Source organism: Herpailurus yagouaroundi, unplaced genomic scaffold (genome assembly GCF_014898765.1).
Source record: "Herpailurus yagouaroundi ecotype Mexico unplaced genomic scaffold, PumYag 198, whole genome shotgun sequence".
NCBI lineage: Eukaryota > Metazoa > Chordata > Mammalia > Carnivora > Felidae > Herpailurus > Herpailurus yagouaroundi.
Window position 1 is genome coordinate 24,308,964 of NW_024412429.1, and position 26,546 is coordinate 24,335,509.

Below are 26,546 nucleotides of genomic sequence, written 5' to 3' on the forward strand. Positions count from 1 at the left end.
TGCTAAAACTGGGACACTGATTTCCATGTAGCTACAGAAATGCCAGAAGTTTATTTTAACAACAAATTTAAATACGGAGATGGAATTATAGAAGGCACAGTTAAAAGAGTTAAACAGGTACAACTAAAACAGAGATAGCAGAGTTAAGATACAGAATGGTGGCAGATAAAATATTTAAAAAAAAAAAAAAGTCAAAAACTAAAGAAGATACAGACTTTACTTTTGTGCAACTATGACCTGAATTTAAAATGAAAATTCTCAGGGAATAGACCAAGAAAAATGCTGTGAGTAAATGAAATCTATTACATTTTAGAAGAGTTAGGAAAGAAGTTCTGTGTAAACAAGTCTGAACCTTATCTCCATCTATAGACAGAAAAATGAAAAGCTAAACTATAGCAACATCTGAAGTACCAACTAATCACTGTTATGTTAATGGTACAAAAAAGCCTCTGTTTTTTACTCTGAGATTTTCCTCAGGGTGGAAATTTACACTTAATGCCAAAGAAGATGTAAGAGTAGAATGAGACAAAGTCCCCCCTGCAAGGCAATACATTATAGAAGACTCAAAATTTTCACATACAAATGTCATACAGAAGGCCCCAGGTGGTGTTCAGCTTGCCCACTCTCTGTGTTACAACACTCGGATAATGGTCCCTTTCCTCTCCCTTCCTCTTACTAGAAATTTGTACTTTGTGATATTTTCAGTGGGTCTACTTCCCACTTTCATTTATGTAACGATGTAAGTTAGCTTTTCACCCCTCCTTTTGTAGCTTCTAACCTAAAACTATTTTTGCTTTGCTTTTCTCATTTTGTCTGCTTTTTCATCTGTTTTTCATTCTCCTTTTCCCAGCACCTCTCCCACACATGGCACATATACTCATAGACTGGTGGAGCTGGCCTCCCAGTTTACAGAAGAAAAACCAAGTCCAAAGAGGTAAAATGACTTCTTGGTTTGGAGTTGAGTGGGGCTTGCGTTTGACAACCGCTATCTCTTTACTTTTAAAGTAAATTTTCAGGGCTGATAGCAAAAAAAAAAACAACAAACAAACAAAAAAAAACAAAACAACATTTTAAGAGCTTTAAAAAACATTAATTTAAAAACCACCATTCCCTTGTTTGTAAAGATGATAAAGTTAAAAGATAATTTAAAAATACAAAATAAAAAGTACGAGACAATTATAATGCTTTTCTCCTCCCCACTGTGTTGTTATAGATTTTAGCATTTCTTAAAAGAGCATTCTTTGAGAAGCAAGGAAAACAAGTATTTCTGAGGAAAGCTGCAGATTTGTTAAAAAGCTTTGGCATATATCTAGTTAAATGCAGCACTGCATTCACCTTATACATGAACAAATTAAGTTACAGAATCCTGAACTATACCTACAGGAGTATATATTAAAAAAAAAAAAAAAATCTGCGTACCTGAAATCCTTAAACTCATTCTTTTCCCACTTGTTTCCTGCTAGTGTTTTTCAAGTGGATGAAACTAAGTGGAAGTGGAAAGGAGGGAATGAGTTAAAACTGCTAAATGCTTCAAGTAGCCAGTTGATACCCATAGCTTTTGAAACAGTTTTGTTTTTTTTAATTTTTTAAACGTCTTATTCAGTTTTTGAGAGGGACAGAGACAGGGCGTGAGTGGGGGAGGGGCAGACAGAGAGGGAGATACAGAATCTGAAGCCGGCTCCAGGTTCTGAGCTGTCAGCACAGAGTCCGATGCGGGGCTGGAACTCACAGCCTGCGAGATCATGACCTGAGCTGAAATCGTGATGCTTAACTGACTGAACCACTCAGGCACTCCTAAAACAGCTCATCTTTTTAACAGTTATTTTGAAATAAGAAATGTTATAGGAGTCAGTGTCTTGTTTTAGGCATACTGGGCTTACATCACAAGTAAATAAGTACAAGCCTCAGATTTTCTTAGGATACCCACGAAGACGTAGGGGAGAGGGTTGATGCTAATCACCATCCTGCTCATCTGTACTGGTGACAGCTGGTAAAGTCACAGCCAGAGTGGATTGCTCCCTATTCCACTCTGGAGCTTTACCTACAATTATCTGACATTTCAAACCATCATTTGGAAAAACCTAAATCTCAGTAATAATGATGAAGATGCCATTAGCAGACATGGAACATGATGAAACAAAAATCCAACATTAAAAGTAAGAGAAAAGAGAATCTGCAAGTATGCCGATAAACTGGTAGGCCTAGGCATTATGTTAATGGCAGATGGACAGTCTCACCCTTATTTTACTTTCCTTGTTGGCCGACTCTCTGTATTTAGTTCATGGTCAAAAATCAGTTCACAAGTCATATAAGAGCACTGTATGATAATGAATATGAGAAATGTCAGCACTGTGTGTCAAGCAATTTGATTTTGATATGCACAACTTTCAGTGGATGTACAAACTTGGCATGTTATAACATATGTAAGTCAGTGAAAATATAATTACACATAAATTGTGTGTACACACATTTCCCAATTTAAATGTGCACAACTGGGCACCTGGGTGACTCAGTCAGTTAAGCATCCGACTTGACTTTGGATCAGGTCATGATCTCATAGTATGTGGGTTCGAGACCCACATCGGGCCCTGCACTGACAGTGTGGAGCCTGTTTGGGATTCTCTCTCTCTGTCCCTCTCCCGCTGGCACTTTCTCTCTGTCTCTCTAAATAAATAAACTTAAAAAACAAGATTGCTTTTAATCAATCGATCAATATGCATAATTTACATGGTGAAGGTGAAAGAATAAACCTCACCCCAATCAAATAACTAACAACACTTTCTTTTCAGGCTGGCCTTAGAATGCCTAACTTCTTTTCTCTGTACCATCTTGGACCTGGATCCAGCTACCTGGATCCTTTAACCACCAACACAGATGCTATTTGAGTCTAGTACCAATGCAAGGCAGAAGAACTTAGGTAGCAGGTTGGGTGGTGAGACAGGGAAAGAAAAGAGCGTCAACATTTTGGGAAAGTGTCTCTTTACTCTGTTGCTACATATATTCTTCAGTATCTTCAGTCTCTAAACAATCTCCCCTAACTCCTTTTGAAGCCCTCCCATTTACCCAAATATTCAGAGTCCCTGCCCTAGTTACTATATTCAAATAACTAAGGAAGCTGTTCTCTGTTAGGGATACCTAAATGTAAACCTAGATTTTTCTTCTGAAATGCAGATGAACCTCATGCTAATTATATGTGCAAGTATCCATGTATCTTTTAAGTTAAAAAAAAAAAAAAAACAAAACCTGCATTACTCACTTAGGACTTCTGGACATTTTGTTCTTTTCCCCTGTATTATTACTTTATCTATTATCGGGGATCCTCACAGTTGGCATTTAAAAGTTCAAAGGACTGTGGTCTTTCTTCTGAAGTGGCAACAAAAGCAGCTTCCCTAAGTAAGTAGAAGAGGGAGAAGCAAGGCCAGTCCTTTTGGAAGTCTTGGGCAAATTCGATCTGCTTTTCTGCCTTATCATGATCTTCTCTCATATCTTGACTTTCTTCACTTCTGTATTTAATTCACATCTTCCTCTTGCATTTTCAATAGGTGTTTACTAGGATGTTTACTTGAACATCTACTCTTTCAAACTATCTTCTTCCCCTAGTGTTTGTATAATCTAACTTGAACTGTCACCTCTATTTTTGCAGATTTCTTGTCTTTATTCCCTTTTTTTTTTTTTTTAACGTTTTATTTTTTGAGAAACAGAGAGAGACAGAGCACGAGCAGGGGAGGGGCAGAGAGAGGGAGACACAGAATCTGAAGCAGGCTCCAGGCTCTGAGCTGTCAGCACAGAGCCCAACGCGGGGCTTGAACTCACCACCTGCAAGATCATGACCTCGGCCGAAGTTGGATGCTCAACCAACTGAACCACCCAGGCGCTCCATCTTGTCTTTATTTCTAAGAGTCTTGTGTTGATTTATTTGTGGATGTCATACCTGCATCTCAAATTTTATAATCTGTCTGAACATATCATTTTTCCTCAAATAAAAAACCTACCTTGTACAAAGTTCCACAGTAATTATTAACAGTTCTTTCATCAAATGACTTGCAGTTCTTCCTCCTGCTAGTCCATTCTACAGATTCCTAGCATACAAAGCACACCCGAGTATAGTTCTTAATTCAAAAAACCCACTAACTGAAGATTCCAGGCCTTCTATCTTCCTTCTGATCTGTCTTATGACTTACTTGTCTAATCTGAAGCCTCATTATTCTCCTTCACCCACCTGGTACTCTCCAAAACCATACTGAACTATCTAAAGCTTTAAACGTGACTATTCCACCATCATGTTTAAACCACTTCTGTATCCTCAAGTATCTAGTATGGTGCTGCACACCGGAAAAACAGAAAGAACATCAGATCAGCAATAAAAGATGGGAAAGGGAGCTAAAACAGAGTGGATCTATAGGGACCTCAGAATACAAAGAAGGGATACCCACTGAGAAGCATTTCAGGTTTCACACTCCAAGTCTGTTTTCTCTTATACTACTTTGTCTCAAGGAAACTCAAAAACACTGACTTACAATGGGCATTGCCCCATACCCTAGGCATTGTTTTGGAAATATCTGGGGGTGGCTTCTGGTTATCTGAATGATTGGGAAATGCTATGTGGGCAAGGCCAGGGATGCTTGATGTTTTGAAATAAAAGACAGTACAGTTCCACATAATAAAAAACTGTTCCTTCCTGGGCAGAACCTTGAAACGTCCTGTACATCTCTGCCAATGCAAAAACCTAGCTTACAATCATCAAGCCCAGAGCTTAACTTAATTTTACATATAAACATAAATAATGGTGGGGCGCCTGGGTGGCTCAGTCAGTTGAGCCTCCGATTCGGCTCAGGTCATGATCTCACGGTCAGTGAGTCGGAGCCTGCATCCAGCTGCATGCTCACACCTCAGAGCCTGGAGTGTTCTTTGGATCCTGTGTCTCCTTCTCTCTCTGTCCCTCCCCTGCTCACGCTCTGTTTCTCTCTCTCAAAAATAAACACACATTAAAAAAATTTTTTAAACATAAATAATGTTTTACACAGTTTTTCTATTCTGTTTTATGAAAGTGCAAACATCTCATAAATAATATTTCATTTTGTTTTGAACTTTATACTATGAGCTGCTTATCATTTGGAAAAAACTCACATCACAGAAAGCAATGTTCTTTATAAATTCCAAATCACTAATATAACATGGCTTTATCAGTCTCATTTGCAGCTGTTTTTTTTTTCTGTCTCTAGATTAATATCTCCCCTCTCAAAAAGCACAATTTCCACGCCAATGGTAAAGTCTGCTACAGTGAAAACAACACTGAACTCACAGCAATAACTTCATCACTTAGCCTCAATTTGCTCATGTATAAAATGAATATATGCTCTACTTACCTTAGAGGTTATGAGAAACAACATGATAAAATGGATATGAAGCATCTCAGAAAATATCAAGTTCTATGGGTACTTTACAATGAGACAAATCATAATATTTCTGACTAGAAATGAAACAGGAAGAAGGTCCTAAAAGTCTCTGCCCCCACTATATTGATGAAATAACAGTGTAGAAATTTACTAGTATACAGCATTAATATTTAAACACTTAATAAAATCAAACCCTAAACCTATGATACCCAATACAGTAGCTATGCTTTTGCCAAATTGTAAAATACACACTAGATGTAAAGAACATATACTATTACAAATAAAATATATTATTAAGAAATGTTTCATCTTCTTACTTTTACAAATGTAGCTAGTGGAACATTTTTTGCTTACACTGCATTTCTGATAGGCATGCTGCTGTAACTAAGCAAGGCAATAACAAAACCAAAAAAGCGTGACAATACCGATCTTTAGCTAATAAAACAATAAAGAATGCATACTCACTTCATCAGTGAGTTCTCCAAACACTGTTATGACATCTATTAAAAGACTTGCAGTATAGAAAGACTTGATCATGTTTCTAAACAAGAAGAGAGAGCTGGTTGAGTTAAATGAAAACCATTAAGCTGCAGAATTAGTCAGGTAACCATAAGAAAAAAAATCTAGTGTTTTATAAAAGCAGTCAAAAATTAATGTTTTAAATAAAATCAGATTTCAAGACCACAACAAAGCTCCTTTTATAATCTGTATTGGGGGAAAGTAACAACACTCCTAAGTAAATATACTACAGCAAAGTTTTATAGTCTACTTTTCATTAAAAAATGCAATTATAGTATCCAAATCTGTATCAAGCTACGTTCATTTCTTTGCGTTATTATTAAAATAATGACAAATCATTTCACTTGGCAGGTTGTGGTAATTAAAAAAAATCAGTTTCACTGAAACAGGCTCTTGTTGGCTAAAATCAACTCTTAGATTTTACCAAATGTTAAATAATGGCTATTTGCAGAGTATTCACTGAAAAAATAAATCTGCCGTTGGTATTCTTCTTTCAGCAATTTTCTCTAAAAAGGCAGGATTGCTCCTGTAACTCAAAATCATTCTGAGATTCTGCAAGTAATTAAAAAAAAAATCTAAATCATTAATCAAGAGTTCTGAAAGCATTCAGTGGAAGACTGGATAATTCCAGTTACACAGTAATTTCAATTTTTAAGTTTAATTTAATTTTTCTGCCTTACTTACTTGTGAAATCGTCCAGCACGATCTTCATTATCTGCATACAAAAACATTTTCAAAGCATAATTCTCCAAGTGGGCAGAACCAACTATTTCTTGAGTAATAGCTTCATTATCACCCAACTGTTTCTTAAGCTAAAATTAAATCAGGTACAAAGCTTAAGATTTGGACTCACAAGAAGTCTACTTAAGTACAAATAATCCTATAATCCTAATAATCATTTTATATTTTAAAAATTACACCCATTTCAGTAGATCTATCAATGAAATCTCATAAAAACTGCTCTCCCTTAGCCCAAGGTTTTTAGAAAATCCAATGTTTACAAAATTTTGAAGAAACATATTTATAATAACCTGAAAGGATAATTTAGCTCTAAAAATCAAAATAAGCAAGAATAAAAAGATAACACATCCAACTATCTATGTAAAGCATCAGACAATATTTCAAGATAAAAGTCAATATACTATCAGGTATCCTAAAAACAGAATTGGGAAATTCTTATGATTAGGAATTCCTAATCACAATTTAAAATTTTAATTTATTCCCATTTCAATTTCTTCTATCAAATATAAAAAATGAGATTAGGGAAATCATTATATCCTAAAATAGTATCACTCAGAGGATACTGTGAAAAAAAAAAAAGATCTATTTCTACAGTATAAGATCACAAACTGAGACTAGGATTACAGAAGTTTTTAAAATTTAGCCTAAAACCTCAAAGTTAAAACACAATTCGCAACTGTAAATTTTCAGTCAGTACATCCCTTTTCCACACATACAATAATTTAAAATGTCTTAAAATTTGGGGCGCCTGGGTGGCGCAGTTGGTTAAGCGTCCGACTTCAGCCAGGTCACGATCTCGCGGTCCGGGGGTTCGAGCCCCGCGTCAGGCTCTGGGCTGATGGCTCAGAGCCTGGAGCCTGTTTCCGATTCTGTGTCTCCCTCTCTCTCTGCCCCTCCCCCGTTCATGCTCTGTCTCTCTCTGTCCCAAAAATAAATAAACGTTGAAAAAAAAATTAAAAAAAAAATAATAAAATGTCTTAAAAATTTATTTATTTATTTTGAAAGAGAGAGAGAGAGAGAGAGAGAGAGGAAGGGGGAGAAAGTGAGCTGGGGAGGGGCAGAGAGAGGGGGAGAGAATCCCAAGCAGCCTCTGCACTGTCAGTGTAGAGTTGATCTTACAATGGTGAGATCGTGACCTGAGCTGAAATCAAGATTCAGATGCTTAACCGACTGAGCCACTCAGGTGTCCCAATAATTTAAAATATTTTAAACACAACAAATTAAGTTCCTACATCTTACCCAGACTGTTCTACTGGAATGAAATGACTTTCTGAAATATTAGATCTCAGTTTAAAAACGGTTTTTCTCAAAGACACCATGAAGTAAAAAATCAAATTTAAAAAAGGCTTCAGGATTTTTCACAAAATCAGGAAAATAAGTATCCTTAAAATTACAACAGAATAATTTAAGTTCCAGAAGAGATATAATGTTGGAATTTAAGAATGTTTTCCCTATGCTTATCTTGATCAAAAACAGAAAAAACCCACATCTAACACTAGTTTACTGTATCCATACTATGATATGCTTCAATTCTAGATTTAGTTCTAGAAAAATTTAGCGGGAGTATGTCATTTCATCTCATCTTCAACGTGAAATATCGGCAGCAAAAGCATCATACATTCAGTTTACTAACTGCAATCTAAACATTACAGCTCAGTGGTCACTTCGGCAGCACATACACTAAACATTACAGCACAGGCTGATGGGCTCTCACCATGCAATATGCTTATTCTACCTGCTGTGCAATTTAGATAATAATACACTCCTGCCGAGTCCCTTTATAAATGTGATTTTACACTTCACTTACTATAAAGAACTATTCTGAGTTCTGTCTTATCCGTAAGCCATTATTTTAGTTATTATTTTTATACTGTGAAACTAATAAAGAGATATATGCTATATAGTTTATTAGTGACAGGATTTTAAAAATATATTGTTATGTGTGGAACATATTTCTCCTCTCCTAACCCCACCTTCCAAAAAAAGAGTACTCAAATTTTTCCTGTACTTACAGAACCCATGTTAGAAGTAGGACAGACAGCCTTCAAGGGCAGCTGGGTTTCCATCAGTGGTGCCACTAGGTTCACCATCAGTGGTTAAAAGTTGCAATGACTGGGATTCCGGGTCAGAAGGCCAGATACCCATATCAAGTTATAACCCTACTGCCCATGGCTGTTTAATCTAATAAGGCTTTGAGCTGGATAACTTTCAACATTTATAAAAGCTCTGGGCTGACTATTATAAATGTTTTGATTTTTAATATATCTAAATTTTGTGTCTTTAAATAAATAATGCAACTAAGTCAAATAAATATTCAGATTTATAATTCTCCTGAGCAGGAGCACATAATTAAATAAGTAAATAAAAAGTTGCAGCTATTAATATAACAGCCTCTGAAGAGATGAATTAATGATGAGTAGACCCTGACATTGTTAAAAGAGAAACCAGGACGGCTGGGAGAGGAGACACAGGGTGGAGCCCTGATTACTAACAGGGATTACTATGGCTGCCCCTGCCTTCCTGTACTTCAAACCCATTCAATTTTCCCTGGATCGATGCCTCTATATAACCTGTGAAATTATATCATGGTTCAAGAAGGTGACTCATACATTAGTCACCTACCACATTTCTGCTAGCAGGGAAGAATGCCTGGACCAGAAAAGTATCTTGTGTCCTGGTACCGAAAGTAAGACAAAGAGACTACAGGCAACTGATACCATTTTCTTCAATGTCCCTTTCACTAAATAAATAGCCCGTTTCATTATTATAAGAGCTATCTAAGAATTCTCAAATCAATCATCCATGTGACTGCGTAAAGTAAGGTTAGAAAGGGTCTGTCACCTGTGAAAAATGACTCAAAGGCCATCTATAACATCTATAATAACAGAATATAGTGGTAAATGCAAAGACACTGAAAACTACTTTATGCTTACAACTAACTCCCTTAGCAGTAAGATGTAAACAAACCAAAAAAAATTGCGTCTAATTTTTTCTCAGCTGTAAAAACTTTGTGGATTGCTGTCAAGGGGAAGAACTAAAATGGCAAAATACACATACACAAATGCAATAAAATGCCACTTAAAACATTAATCAGAAAATCAACAATCAGTGTTTAACTTACAGCTTCTAACTGATCCATTAGCTTTGATAAAAATTTACGACATTCTGGAGTTTTACTATCAATCTTCATTCCAGTTTGCATTGCATATAAACGACCTACAAAGAAAAATAAGATGGTTTGAACAATCTTTTTTTAATGTTCCTTTCTATTACTAAATGTTTAAATATTTTAAACGTTTTTATTTGTTTTTGAGAGACACAAGAAAGACAGAGCACGAGTGGGGGAGGGACAGAGAGAGAGGGAGACAGAGAATCTGAAGCAGGCTCCAGGCTATGAGCTGTCAGCACAGAGCCCAATGTGGCGGGACTAGAACTCACGAACTGCAACCGCGAGATCATGACCTGAATTGAAGTCGGACGTTTACCTGGCTGAACCACCCAGGCGCCCCTCTATTACTGAATGTTTAAAATATGTGTTCTAATAAATAATTTAAAATTTAAGTGAATTTAGAAATAAAACTTTGATTTATTATAGATCTTATTTACAAAAATAAAGAACACACAAATATTATGCAAAGAATGCAAGAAATTCATAATGATAATAGCAGTATTTTTTACCAAGACCTTCTTTTTTGACATTATGATTTAAAAAAAAAAAAAAAAAAAAAGACCAGGTCCTAAGCTGACAAAAGGCCTGTAATTTAATTGGCAAGTTAAGGCACTCAGAAAAACAACCACTTACACAAGAGCACTCATCCAAGTGCCAGTTAAGTGATACTGATAAAATATATAATATGGGATAGAATACTGGGAAATGTATCTTGAGCTCAGGCTAACAGGGAGAACTGTTTTAGTCATTTTTATATATACAAAAAAAAAAATACACACCCTTTCTTTTTAAAAAGTTAATAAAATTAGAGAAAGGCTAAAGCTAAAAACCTTTGTGACACCATGACCCTAATACCTTTCCCATTGATGGGAGCTATGAACAGTTCTGTGGTAGTTGTTGTTACCATTGGTGTATACATGTACCACCTGTGATTTACTCTTATAGTCTATAAATATGTTCTGGAAATCTGTGATAGTGCTACAGTGCTCCACCCTGTGGACAGACACAACATTCACATTCAGGTAGTTCTTGGATCTTGAGGACTACAAATCATATTGTGCTACTACACCTTCTTGTGATACATTCAAGAGTTCCTGGAGGCAAATACCAAGAAATGGAATTCCTGGGTCACAGCATATGTATTTTTTTCACTTCTGAGAGCTACTCTCAAGCTGTCCTCCAAAACAGATTACCAATATGCAGTTATATCACCAACATATACAAGCACTCATTTCCCCAAACCCATGAAAATTTGATATTATTAAACTTCCTATCAGTCTCAGGATTTTAAGTGATTTTTCATTTTCATTCCTAAAAAAGTACTGCATATTTACTGCATAGCTCTATATTCCCCTTTATCAATTAGGAGTAGCTATCAATAAAAGAAAGAAAATCTGTCAAATTTTGTTGTTTGCTTTTTAACAAATTGTCTTGTGGCAGTTCTTTACACAGTATAAAGGAGGAACAGAATGTTTTCCCCTCAAATGGCACCTTGTGAACACCATCCCTCTTCCCTGCTTTACTTTTCTCCTCAGCACGTAATCATATTCTATTTATTTATCCACTATCTCTACTCCAACTCAAATTTAAACTCTGTGATGATGGCGATTTTCGTCTACTCGGTTTGCTGATGTACCCTTGGCTTGGCATGCAGGATAATGCTTGGCCTTCGATAAACATTTTCTGAATAGATAAGTACATGGACGAAAGAATGGCTCATTCTGCCCCACTGACTGAAATGCCACTTTTAACATTCATTATCATATATTAAGCTTCCGTGGGATAAAAGGGCCCGATTCTGTATACTGTCTGTCCTGTTTCATTTGTCTCCTGGCCTATCACTGCTTTATTTACTAGAGCTTTAGAACATGGCTTGGTATCTGTTACTCTCAGGATTTCCAATTCAATTATGTCTACTCGATCATATCTTTTAAAGATATATTAAGATATATATACATATATAATATGCAGTTATTTACTCTAATTTTAATAGCTTAATCTGAAGAAACTACTTTTTAATGCTTAGGCTTTTAGTTTATTCCATGTTACATACAGAGTCTGATGTTTATTAACGTATTTATTTTCATATATCAAATTTAAGGGTCTGATCCATCTAGGTTTTTATGCAAGAAAAAAATGGAGTTCCAAAAGTACTGTACAGATTTATACTGCTACACAGTTTAAAAAGCATGGTGTTTTCATTTTCCCTGCACACCAGCCAGCACTGCGTATCACTTTGACCCAAAACCAGGTTCTAATTTGAAAAGCAAAAAACCCGATCATTTTAAACATCCATTGATCACAAATGTGACCAAATTTTCTTCTTCTTCTCTTTCCTTTAACCAGTCATATTTCTTTAGCATGTTGTCTGTTAGGTTTCAGTCATCTCTCCCTTCCCCCCACACCTTTTAAAACATGGTTGAACACCCTTTCCTTTTAAACCAGTCACATCTCTTTTGAGCTGATCAAGATCTGTGCCTGCCTTAAACTCCTTTTCTTCTTATGACTGTGACTGAACTCCCCAAGACTTCCTCTTTGTGAGCTGTTCAGGTTTTTTGTTCCAGCATTTTTGCTGCATTTTTTCTTCTAAAGTACATCACATGAGCTCTTTGGAAAACAAACATATTGGCTGCAAATATCATGCCGTCTTTCAATTTTTGAATGCTGATTTGAAACACAGAGGCTTGAAATATTTATGTACTCAAAGCTATTATTTGTGATTTTTTTTTTCTTGTCAATTCTGTGCTTGGAAAAGTTCTTTTATCTCCAAGGGGCTTGATACTCATTTACATGATTTTTCTAGTTTTTCCTACATTTTAATTTTTCAAATTTAACTCTTTTACTTGCATTTCCTCTCCTCCCAAGTTACTGGCACCAATCTCAAATAAACTTAATAAATGATCCTTCCTTTCTCCAATGATCTGTGGTTCCCTCTTTAATATATTTTTATTTTTTAGATTTCCTGGCTATTTGATTTGCTGAAATCACAGATCAAATGCCATCTTTACAAATGACAATATCTGTAACTGGTAATATGCTTTTTCTTCCTCCAAATTTAATCTTGCCATGTTTTACGGTATTGCCAAAATTCTACCAAGAATTTTAAGTATTCTTGCTCTTATTTTTAAGAGGAAGGATTCTGCTTGGCAGTAGGGATCAATTTCGTGCCAGGTTGTTTATAGTCACACTAATAGAGTCCCCGCCCTATGCTATATTGAAACTGCAGCCTCTGGGACCTACATGATCCCAAGGATTGGCAAGAAAACGAGCTCGAGTGTGGGAAAGAAAATATTAGCATTTCTACTGATAATCTGTATATCATTCTTTATGTTTCTATGTTTCTGTATCTTTAAAAATACATATAGTGTTTTTATAATACATTAGTACATCAATATGCAAATATAATTTATAATTTACACAACATAATTAAAGATTAATTTTTTTTAAAAAACTCATGGATAGGTTAAGAATCACTACTCACAGCATCCTTACTCCTCTCAACTATAAACTATATTTTCTTACCCCAACCTACCACTTACGTCTTCCACAGGGCCCCATTCCTTCTACCATATCCCTTGGAGCTACTGCTTTATAATCGGAAAAATCCCCTACATGTCCTCAGATTCCTTCTCCCTGTCTTCACTAAACCTTGATGTCACCTCAAGAAATTCTCTTATATTCTTCGTATCTCGGCACTGGCAAGTATAATGGTTTTTTTTCTGTGCATTCCATTGCTACTTACAGTTTTTTCTCCATGTTTTCTAAAAACACTGGTCTAGGGCTCAAGCCCCTCTCTTCCACCTGATCTTGTTAATGCCTGTAACTGCCCAAGGACCTCAAGGTCCTTCTGTGTCCATCACTGAAAATTTTCCTGTTCATGTGGATAATTAATAATTGTGGCAGAGACTGCTAACTGCCTACCCACATTCTTTCTTCCTACCTCCTTTGCTAACGAGCCCCCTTTATTATTAAGGGCATTGTAATGTACCTAGCCAAAAGTACATTTCCCAATATTCCTCAAAGCACGATACGACCAAGTAACTAAAACTGGCACCATATTATCAGAAGTTGTTGGAAGAGAATTCTGGAAGTCACCTTAAAAGGGGGAATGACAGCTGGGGAAAGGTTTCATTGACCCGTTCCCTCTTCTACTTCTGCTGCCTAAAATAGAAATGGTATGACTGAAACTCTAGCAGATACCTTAGATCACAACGCAACCCTGCAAATGGTAATAATCATGTGCTGGCTTGTAGAGCTGAAATTGGAAAGCACCTTGGTCCCTGCAGACTTCGTGGATTTGGCACACACTGGGTACTACCAACATCAGACTTTGTTTTAAATGAGGAAGTCAAGTCCTTCTTTTACTTAGCCATTGTTATTCTGGATTTTCAGCAATAAGAAAGCAAATCTAATCTTAAAAATACATAGAACCATCTTCTCAATTCTTATTGACCTGGTCTCCAAAATTTGTACGCACTCTCCCTTATATGCCAGTCACTCCATAATTAAATTACCACCTCAAACTGTTGTACTTCCAAAATCAGTATATTAAGTACCAAGTCTAAATACAATTTCCCTTTTTTCCAACTTAAAGTTATGCCTATTAAAACAGGTGTCCAGTTCACAGGTGTCTATTTCTTCATTTACAATCAAGTCTTTTCTCCTTTAACTTCTCTCGGCAACCAGCTTTTATTTTACAATGTATTTTTCTAGAATTTCATTGCCCTATGTCCTTCTATCCCATAATCTTTTTACTATATTCCTCTGGCAAAAGTACACTCATATATAAACTCAACAATCCTCATTCTCTATGCCTATATTTGAGAAATACCACTAGCAGATTAGCACCATTATAATTACTCAAATTATCAACCTCAAATGAGCTTAACACGTCTTCCCAACCTCCCAAATAACTATCTCAAACATACGTAAATCTATTTTTTTTTATGTTTATTTATTTTTGAGAGGGAGAGAGACAGAGTGTGAGCAGGGGAGGAGCAGAGAGAGGGAGAGACACAGAATCTGAAGCAGGATCCAGGCTCTGAGCTGTCAACACAGAGCCCGATGTGGGGCTTGAACTCATGAACCACGAGATCATGACCTGAGCCGAAGTTGGACATTTCACCGACTGAGCCACCCAGGCACCCTTTGGTCAATCTCTTTAAAACAACAACCTCAAAAACATGCACTGAAAATGTAATATACATTAGTTAATTATTCACTACCTATATACACTACTGGCTAACATGATGTCATGAAAATGTGAGGAAATACAATACAGACAGTTTGGTTTTCCTAGGAGGTCTTTCTCCTTACCTTCTTAACATGGTAGTGAACACTATATGAATCCTACAATCCATGGAGTGTAATTAGCTATTTGGTGAACCAACTTTGGGGATAAATGGCTATCCAGCATAGACAGGTTGAAAAGATGAGATGGATTCTTAGGTTTCCAATGGCTTAAGTGGCAGCCATCTAGGACTTAACCATTAAGGAAACACGCGGAAATTAATTGAGCAGTTTTCTTTTTACCACGAGAAAATGATTTAAGTGATTTATTCATATGCAAAAAGTACAATTCTCAGGGGGCACTTGGGTGGCTCAGTCAGTTAAGCATCCCACTCTTGATTTCAGCTCAGGTCATGATCTCAGTTTGTGAGATAGAGCACTGAGTCAGGCTCTGTGCAGACAGCGTGGAGCCTGCTAGGGATTCTCTCTATCTCTGCCCTTCCCCGGCTCTCTCTCTATCTCAAAATAGATAAATAAACCTTAAAAAAATTTTTTTAAAAAGTACAATTCTCAGTTTCTAATTTGTTATTTTTAACTACCACTGTTATTTAAAAAAAAATTTTTTTTTTCTTTTTCTTCAACGTTTTTATTTATTTTTGGGACAGAGAGAGACAGAGCATGAACGGGGGAGGGGCAGAGAGAGAGGGAGACACAGAATCGGAAACAGGCTCCAGGCTCCGAGCCATCAGCCCAGAGCCTGACGCGGGGCTCGAACTCACAGACCGCGAGATCGTGACCTGGCTGAAGTCGGACGCTTAACCGACTGCGCCACCCAGGCGCCCCTACCACTGTCATTTACAATAAAAATGGAGAGTATCTAAATCTTATTTCTTCGGAAACAAAAAATCAAATTATTCTCAATTCACTATCACCAGAACCATTATTATACTTCCTCACAACACAGTATCAGCTCCTGTCCTTTACAAGTTAACCTTAACACAGATGTTTGATACTTGCTATAAAATGTAATGACAATACAGTTCATTGGTTTTGCCTTCATACATTTTCTTTCTTGGTTTATGTGCATAATTTAGTCTTTGCAAATACAAGTAACACCTTTAATTGAAGAACTGGAAAGAATCATCACAGAATTGGAAACAGGATAAAATTGGCCTGGCTTTAACATTTTTTTAATATCTCACATGTTTGATTTCTTAAATACAGAAAATTATCTTCTGACACATTTTTTAATATTAATAAAAGTGAGACCTTAAATCTACTTGTGAAAATTAATATGTACACAAGAAGATCTTTTTGCCAGAAGGGATGGAAAAGGAATCACTTTCATGTACAGCTCGAGACAAGTAATTCATTGTAGCAGCAGCAGGATGATGAAAAATTAATGTCTAACATGGAAAATTACCTACTAAAACAGAAAAAATATGTAGCTAAAATCATGTATAAGAAAATATATTTGATTTATTTCATCAAGGAAATGTGTTTATTTTTATGAATAAATATTATTTGAAGATGAGTAATGAGGCACATTTGCAAAAGGATTAACTACTTTCCAACCTAACTTTAATTTAATGTGAAGCATTTAGGAGATAAACATTTACAAATCCTGAAGGTATGTGTAATTCAAAGTTCCATAAAATCTAAACATTAACATTCTAACACATCCTTGCTTAAACATGAGAAATATAAAACTATGAAATGCATGATATAAATATACAAAAAAAAAGATATATAAAAGCAGTTGTGAAGAGTGATGCTTTGATAGGTGAAATAAACATGGCACTCAAATAGGAATCATTATGATTTACACTGATGTTTAAAAGAAGATTTTTTTCCAATAAATAGAACTGAATATATTACTCTATTTGTAAGTATATTGTAAATATTTGCTATATGGTTAATATTAGCTTTTGTGAAGGGACTTCTGAGCCAAAGATTAAAAAGAAAGTATGAATGAGTGTCTACTAATAAAGGGTGTTTACTTTGTTCATTCCTTCATTTAACAATATTTTTGGAGCTCCTGTCATAATATAGTAGCTTTAAGAAAAAGTGAACTACTCTTGAATTCTTACTAGAAGATTATGCTGGTATAGAGCAAATACTAAGTGACCATTTGATTACTAAAACGAGACCAGATTCAAATTTTGGCCATGATGGAGTAATGAGACTTGCCATTCACCATAAACATCAAAAAACTAGACAAAATGTATGAACCACATTTTCACAAATGGAAACCGATGGGAAGACCATGACACCCGGAGAAAGGAAACAAATGAGACGACCACACCAATGATCAGCCCAGCATTCTTCCTGGAGGCACATTTTTCTTTTTAATACAGAGCGCGAGTGGGGGAGGGGCAGAGTGAGAGGGAGACACAGAATCCGCCGAAGCAGGCTCCAGGCTCTGAGCTGTCAGCACAGGGCTGCATGTGGGGCTTGAGCTCAGGAACCATGAGATCATGACTTGGGCTGAGGTCGGAAGCCTAAGCAACTGAGCCACCCAGGTGCCCCTTTGGAGGCACATTATAAACTAAGGAGTAGGGGGGAGACCCAAGCAGAGCATAGTCTAGTAGAGTTGAGAAAACAGACTATAGAGTTCAGGTCTCCGGAAGCAGCTATAAATGAAGGCACAGAGTTCGGAAGAGTGGAATCCATGCAGAAAAGAACCCCAGAAATCTGACCAAGGATAAACCTGAGGCTAAGCTGAATACTACCAGGTGTAGGTGTACAGGGAAACTCCACAAAGTCAAAGAGTGAGCAGAAGCCGTGAGTGGAACCATCGCCAAAGCACATCCCCAAAACTGGGATGCTTTCAAGTTCCAGCCAGGGTGCAGAGCCCTTAATCCTTATCCAAAATATTCAGTAGAGACCCTAAATTTGGGATATGCTTTAGTAGAGGATTACCGTGTCCTCAGAGCTACTTTAGACCGGCTGCTAAAACTAATAACAAACAAAATAAGGCACAAACATATCACACTGAACTGCAACTAACTTAACTGTAGGCCAGATCAAATCTGTTAAAAACTATAAACTCTAGATGTTCAAGAACTTAAAATTCACTGTCCTACAACGAATCAAAAATTACTAAGGTGGCAATAAGCAGGAGAATGTGAACAACCCAATAAGATCAAACACTGACAAAATAACAGAAAGTGACATTAAAAATAGCAGTGACATTAAATTACTGGGAAATCATAATGAAGTATTTAATGGAAAACATGAATGAGGAGAGAAACAGAACATATATAACACAAATGGAACTTCTGGAGATGAAATATACCTGAAATAAAAAATGTATTGGATAGGGATTAACAGAAGTTTAGACACCATGAGAGAAAGATTAGTGTACTTCAGAACACAGCAATAAAAACTACTCTACGCAGGGAAAAAGGGATTGAAAAGAAAAATAAAAAGAAAACCACAGTCTCAGTGAGTTATGAAAAAAACAAATGTTCTAATGTATGTGTAACTGGATTCTCCAAAGAGGGTGGGGAGGTGTGGTTTTAAAAAAAAAAAAGAAAGAAAGAAAGAAAAAGAATTGAGTGCTGAAGAAAAATATAAACAAATTAAAATTCTTTACCCAGCAAAAATATCTCAAAAATAGATATGAAATTAAAGTCTGTTTCACACAATAGAAGCTGAAAGAATCTGCCAGCAGCAAGCCTGTGTAAGAAATGATAAAGCTCTTCCACAGGAAAGAAAATGATACCAGATTTAAAAGTGGGATCTAACGGGAGGAGTAACAAGTGCTGAAAATGGTAATTATGTGTGAAAATATTTCAACATCTTATTTCATTTTATAAATTTCTTGTAAAAAATGACAGTTAAAGAAATTGAAATGTATGCTAGGGTTTATGACATATCTACAAGTAAAATGTATGGAAACAAAGGATAGGAGAAGGGAAAAGAAAAGTTCTTACTTGGAATCTGAGGCAGTATGTTATATGATAGTAGACTATGATAAGTTAACATAAACGCTAGAGCAACCACTAAAAAAATAAAACGAGGAGGAATATCTAAGAAGCCCATAGTTGAGGCACAAGGGAATCCAAAGTGCGTCCAAAGAGAAGCAGTAACTGAGGTTAAAAAACATCTAAAAACCAAAAAACCCTGACAAGCCACAGAAAAATAAACGATGAAGTGAACGAAAGCAGGAACTTCACAAGCATCGAAACCTCTTTCATGTAATAACATGCTGCTCAAAAATAAGTTTTCACCTCGAACGTCAAACATAATTGTCATAAAAAAAGACACTTTAAACCTGCATGGGTGCCAAAGCAAAACGATGACAGTAAAGGACGAATTACCTGACACCACCCCCCTGGGCCTTCAACCTTAGGGACAGACTGAGAATCTAAAATGAAATGATTTACTTCACTCAAAACTAGGAGGAACTATTAAAATGATCATTTTTAAAAAAATAAAACTCATGTTTGCAACACAATGCCAAAAACAAACAAAAGGTAAATAAATGGGGAATGTTAATGGATAAATCAGCTGTCCAACTGTGCTTTATTATTAACCTGTGATTGCTACAATCATGTAGCCTGAGTCGGCCTGTAATAAAAAATGATAAGTACTCTGACAACAGGACTACAGACTTCCATTAATCACAGAGATTCACAAATCAGTAAGAAAGGGGGAGATCTTTACTGGTCTAGTTAAGTTTGTCTCACTGGCTTCAAAAGATCTAATTTCTGTGTGATTAACAACAGAAAGAAAATAACAGGCAACTGGTTATTAATCCTCAAACCCGTCTGATTTAACATATCAATTAAAAACTCCCTTATTATTTAGCCTTTATTTAAACTAAATTACAATTTTACACCCCATGTTCTGTTACAGCTCAGAATTGAAATGGCCATACCTGTTTACAACTTCCTGAACAACTGTTTTTAATTTTCCTATGATCATAAACAAATGACTCTCAAAGAACATCTACGCTTTCATTAAGTCTGTTAATTGTACACTGTCACCCTCTAGAGGAAACTTTAAAAAACCGAACTTGAAACTATGTTTAGTTACTTAAGCTAATACCAAGGGAAGGACTCTTTATGGGGTTTAGCTTTATCTACAACACCAAATCTGACAGAATCAAAACATTTACCATAAAGAGTCCACATTTAGAGACTCAAATATTTTCTGGCTTCATTAAAGGGAAAAAAAAAAAAAGAGAGAGAGAGAGAGAGACACACACACACACACATGTTGCTCAAAATTATGTTAATAACATCAAGCCTGTCCTTCATTTCTACCCTTCAGTTATTACAATCTCCCAGATTACACTGCATTGGCTTTTTGCCCCCCTTTCATTTTTCACCAATTAGGATAGTCCCTTTACCCTCACTCACTCTGCAACTGGTTTTCTAATTACCACCTACTATCAAAGATTTTTCATACAACTATTTCTCAACTAGCATCTGCCATTCAGATCCTGGTTCCATCACTTACTAACAGAAGAATCAGGATGATTGTAGGGTTCAAATCAGATATCCTGAAAGAAAGCATTGTTACAAATGCCAAGAGCTACATGAATGTTATTTGTCTGCTTCTTTATCCAGTGACAACTCTATGGCCATAGTTCCCTCTAGGGACCACAGGTTGCCTTACAATCCAAGTCAATTTAACAGACATTTTTGAGCCCTTTTTCTTTACTGTGTCAGTATCTCTAGTGGCCTAGCACTAAGTGACACTGTAAATAGATAAAAAGCACCCAGAAGGGTGCTTAAGTTTAAAGCCTAGAAGACACAATAGGCCTTAAGTTTAAAGCCTGGAAGAGACAACAGAAAATGAAAAGCAGTTAAGGTAAAGCCATACAAAGCACAATGAGGACAAAGAAAAGAAGCACCTTAGGAAGTTTAGGAGAAGGCCTCCCAGAAAAAGTGACATTCAAGTAGTACATAAGGATAAAGTAGAGTAAGGGTGGTGAAGAAGTAAAGAGTTGTCAGGACAGAGCGAACAAAATGTTGGAAGACTGGAAGACAAGAGACAAATGAGAAAGTTCGGGAAACAATGAAATTCAGCTTGATTAGAACTGCTAAAGATGATTTCAGAGTTCAAATAACTAAGGGCACTTACATACGGAGCTACTATAGGTGGCTTTTATTAAAAAAAAAAAAAATTTACGTTTATTTATTTTTGAGACAGAGAGAGATAGAGCACTAACGGGGGAGGGGCAGAGAGAGAGGGAGACACAGAATCGGAAGCAGGCTCCAGGCTCTGAGCCATCAGCCCAGAGCCCGACGCGGGGCTCGAACTCACGGACCGCGAGATCGTGACCTGGCTGAAGTCGGACGCTTAACCGACTGCGCCACCCAGGCGCCCCTATAGGTGGCTTTTAAAAAACAATTTGGTTTTAATATAGCTTTTGCTTTGAAATTTTTTATGGTATGGAATATGTTCACTTACAGAACAGAAAACAAACAACAACAAAAAATTCAAAAGAAACACTATATGAAACTAAAAGCCACAATCTTTTTCTCCAATTAAAAAGTTCTCCATTAAAAAGTTCAAATTGTGTGTGTGTGTGTGTGTGTGTGTATATACAGAATTTTATATCCTGCATTTTCATACAAACTTCCTCCCATGTTACAAAGGGTGCTTTGTAATTCTTAAATGATTACATTACTTTCCACCCAGTAGATATGCCATAACTTAATTAACCATCTCCACAGTGATCTGTATTTTGGTGATTTCGCATTTTCCACAAATGTATAAATAATCATCCAGAGAACTCCACATAAAGCCCTCAATATATTTGTGATTATTTCCTAAGCACAAGCTTTCCAAAACTAGAATTACTGAATTACAGATATTTTTGTGATTCAATCCATTTTGCCAAAATGCTTTCCAAAACTTTTGTACCAATTCACACTGCCTTGTCAATGGAGATTTCACTGTAAATTCATCTGCACTGTTACAATTTTACAGCCAAAAAAAGTAAGTGATTTTTTGTTTTTAAAATTTTTAAGTTTATTTATTTTGAGAGAGAGAGACAGAGCAGGGGAGCTTGAGTAGGGCAGGGGCAGAGACGGGGGTGGGGGGAGAGAGAATCTCAAGCAGGCTCCGCACCATCAGACTCAGGGCTTAAACCCACCATCCAGGAGATCATGACCTGAGCCGAAATCAAGAGTCAGACACTTAACCTACTGAGTTAGTTGCAAAACATAAGTGATTTTAATTTACATTACTAGTTATGCTGAACTTTAATGATTCCCATTCCTTCCTTTAGCAGTTGTATATACACGTTCTTTTTCCATTTCTCTATGGGTATCTTAGGTTTTATAGAATGATTTTATGAGTGTTTTATATATCACGGATATTGGCCCTTTGTCTCATCTACTGGAAATATTTTTCCTATGCAACGTTTTTAAAATTGTAGTGTGTGTCATACAGAATTTCTAAGTGTTTATAGTTAACTCTATCATTTATTTGTTTATTTATTTATTTAAACTAAGCATTTAAAACAGACTACCTGTTCTAATCTAGTGGCTCAAGGGATGACCTGTTTGAAGTAGAAACTTGGAACCTCTGTCAGTAGTTTAGGTGTAAGATAAGGGTATGGTATATACCAAAAGAAAATGAGGAGATAAGTAAAATTTTTAAAATTTAACGACTGATTGATTGTGAAAGATATGAGGGAAGGGAAAAAAGGTTAAGCTTGTAATTTCTAGTTAATAAATTTGCAAATCTGACAGAAATGGAAGATATTCTAGAAAACTTTAATATATCAACACAGGTTCAAGCCAAAAATGTGTATTTTTTAAGTTTACTTATTTATTTTGGGAGAGAGAGAGAGAGTGCGAGTGAGGGAGGGACGGAGAGAGAGAGAGGGAGAGAGAATCCCAAGCAGGCTCCTCACTGTAAGTGCAGAGCCCGATGTGGGGCCTGAACTCACGAACCATGAGATCATGGCTTCAGTCCAAGTTGGATGCTTAACTGACTGACCCACCCAGGTACCCCCAAGCGAAAAATATTTTAAATGGAAGAAATTGGTAAATATATAAAATAATTTCCCCCCAAAGAACAAAGGTCTGCTCTACAAGGACTTCTTTAATCAAAAGAGAGAGAGAGATCTACTGAGTTTTAGTCCAAGTCAGATAGGAGAACCTTTTCAACAAATATTTAGGAAACCAGCATGACATTGTTACTAAAAATCTGACAATGATAACACTCAAAAAAAAAAAAAAAAAAAGAGCTAAATCAGTATTATTTAGGAACTCTTCTTGGGGGAGAAAAACAGAAAAAACAGACTAGGACACTAAGAAAAATACACAATAAAGCATACAGATTTGATACCAACAGCATATAAAAAAGGAAAAACTGAAAAACTGGGTAGTAGCAAATTTAAAACTTTGTGACTCCATTATGAAGACAAAAGAGAAGCTACAGACTGGGAAAAATATTTGCAAAACACATATCTAAGAACTTACAGTAACTACAATATATAAAGAACTCTCAAAACTGTAAAGATAAAGGGGGGAGGGGCAAAAACACATTTTGTTGAAAGGTGATATACAGATAGTAAATAAGCACAAGATGTTAATTTCAGTAGCATGGGGAAATAAAAATTAAAGCCATGATGTTAACATAACTACCAAAATGACTAAAATAAAAATAGTGACACAGGAAGCCTGGGTGGCTCAGCTGGTTGAGCATCTGACTCTTGATTTCATCAGACGCTCTGTGCTGAGCATGGAAGTCTGAGATTCTCTCTCTCCCCCTCTGCCTCTTTCCCCTGCTCACACACACACTCTCTGTAAAAATTAAAAAAATAAAATAAAAAAAGAGTGACATACCAAATGCCAGCAATAACATAGAGAAACTGGGTCACTTGCCACTCACGTTGCTGATTGGAATGTACAATGGTACAGCCAATCTGGAAAAGTTTTGCTAGTTTCTTATAAAACTAAATACCAAGAAGGGGTAGGGAGCTCTGTGGGATCTCTTTCAGAACAGATCTCTTTCATGAGGGCTCCGTTCTTATGACCTAATCGTCCCCCAAACACCTCATCTACTAATACCATTACTTTTGGGGGGTTAGGATTTCAACATGAATTGGGGAGGAGGGAGGCAAACATTCAGATCATAGCACAACCCAAATGTCCTTCAATGGCTGAACTGTTACACTCTGGTACATTCATACCATGGAATATTACTGAGCATTAAAAAGAAACAAAATATTGATACATGTAACAACTCAGGCGAGCTTCTGGGCAATTATTACTTGCTGAGTGAAAAAAAGTCAAGTCTAAAAGGGTATATAATGATTGCATTTATATTTTTTAAATGATAAAATTTTAGAAATGAAGAATAGGTTAGTGGTTGCTAGGATACAAGGATAGGGTAAGGTTGACAAGAGACAGATGTGGATTTAGAAAAGTAACATGAGGGATCCTTCGTAGGGAACTGTTTTCCTGACTATGGTGATACAGGAACCTGTATCTGATAAACTGCTTGGAACTAAATACACACACACACACACACAGGAATATACATAAAACTGGGGAAGTTTGAATAAGATTGGTGGATTTTATCAATGTCAATATTCTGGTCATAGTATTATCGTTTTTGTTTTTTGGTTTTTTGTTTTTTTGGTTTTTTTTTTTGCAAGACATTACCACTGGAAGACATGGAGTAAAGGGTACAGGATCTTTCTGTATTATTTTTGGGACATGCATGCGGATCTACAATTATCTAAAAAAAAAAAAAAAAAAAAAAAAGGTTAATTAAAAAAAAAACTAATGGGATTCTTTCCATGAATGGAAGGATGTTTTAAATGAGAACATTTACTATTTTGTTATAACTTACTAAATTAACAAGTTCAAAGAAGCACGCACAAGCACATTACCACTTGCACAAATAGTACAAAAAGGTAATTTGATACATAGCATTCAATATACACTCCTGATTTAAAAAGAAAACAAAAGACCAAACAACATAAAGATATAGAAATATTAAGGTCATAATTTAAAAAATGATAAAACACTAGGGTATTCACATTAAGCCCATAGATAAATCATTTCTGGAAATCACATAATACCAAAATGGAGGAGGCACAATAACTATACCTTACGCTAGACACTATACCTATGACTTCATCTAAAACTCATTATAAACATAGGAAGGTAAGGGGCGCCCGGTGGCTCAGTTGATTAAGCATCTGACTTCAGCTCAGGTCATGATCTTGCAGTTCATGAATTCAAATCCCAAATCGGGCTCTGTGCTGTCAGCTCAGAGCCTGGAACCTGCTTCAGATTCTGTGTTTTCCTCTCTCTGCCCTCCCCCACTCTTTCTCTCTCTTGTGTGTGCTCTTTCTCTCTCTTAACAAAGGAATAAACATTAAAACATTTTTTAAACATGGTAAGGTAAATTATAAAACAGAGCATTGGAATTCTTTCCATTACATTTCCTTACTGTAGCTAGAGCATGTCAAAAAGCTATAAATTACTCTATAGTCACTATATAGTTCATTTATTCAATCAACAGACAAAATTTACACATATCCACCATGTCTTAGGTATTGTATTAGGAGTCAGATTCCAAGATCATCAAATAAGACATACTTCTTGCTCTCATAGAGCTTATGCTCTAGTGAAATGTTAGTAACATTTAGAGAGATGGCATTCATTAAATATTTATGAATGTCAGTTATGTGCCAGGTGGTGAGAGAAAACAAGATACTTATTCCCTGTCCTTCAGGAGAATCTAGAAGATTACAAGGTAAAAAGGTGTTTATAACACTATGTAATTAAGATGAGGGGCACACTGGAACAATTTCTAGACTATCCTTTGGAGGTAATGACAAACAGCCTATAAAATGCAGAATTTGTATTGAACCAGTACTAGTCAGTTAGCCAGGAAGTCAGAGGGATTCCAGGCAAAGCCTCAGAAGTAACAGACAACAGGGAGCTTTACTGGTCAGCAAGTACTTCAGCACAATAATCTTCATTTTTTTTCCTCACCAAAAATTCTTTGCTCTAGGAAATTTAGAAAATTGTTTGCACGAAGATTATAGAAATGTATCCCTTCACACACTGTTAAGTTGACATCTATCACTTTTCATCAGATATTTAAGCAAGTATAAAAGATGTAACTTCTGTACATCAAATTCAGACATCTAAAATTATATCATTCTTTCAGCTGTTAAGTATCATTAACAATTTGGTATCATAATCTATTTTAAAACGGAAAAAGCTCTTTCTTCAAGAGTCAGAAATGATACATTTTGTTATTTCTCTTAACCTACATTTCCATTTACTTATCCTACTGAATTTTATTATAAAAGAATATATTTGTATGCTCAAAAGTCCTAACCTGATTAGCATACTTCTCTGCAAAAAAAAAAAAAAAAAGTATCAAAATTGGGGGCATCTGGGTGGTTCTGTTAAGCATCTCTTGATTTCAGCTCAGGTCACAGTTCATGGAATTGAGCCCACAACCAGCTAAGCGCTGTTAGTGCTGAGCCTGCTTGG

The 26,546-nt window shown here is 36.1% G+C and overlaps 1 protein-coding gene across 2 annotated transcripts in view; it reads right to left on the bottom strand.

Moving 5' to 3' along the window:
- The window catches only part of VTA1 (vesicle trafficking 1), a 69,666-nt gene that overhangs the window by 38,078 nt on the left and 5,042 nt on the right, over positions 1-26,546 (bottom strand). For both annotated transcript variants that reach the window (XM_040449022.1, XM_040449021.1), the window contains exons 2-4: positions 9,778-9,872; positions 6,600-6,727; positions 5,862-5,937 (exon numbers count right to left, since the gene is read on the bottom strand). In XM_040449022.1, the coding sequence (XP_040304956.1) occupies positions 5,862-5,937; positions 6,600-6,727; positions 9,778-9,872 (299 nt within the window). The remainder of the gene's footprint in view (positions 1-5,861; positions 5,938-6,599; positions 6,728-9,777; positions 9,873-26,546) is intronic.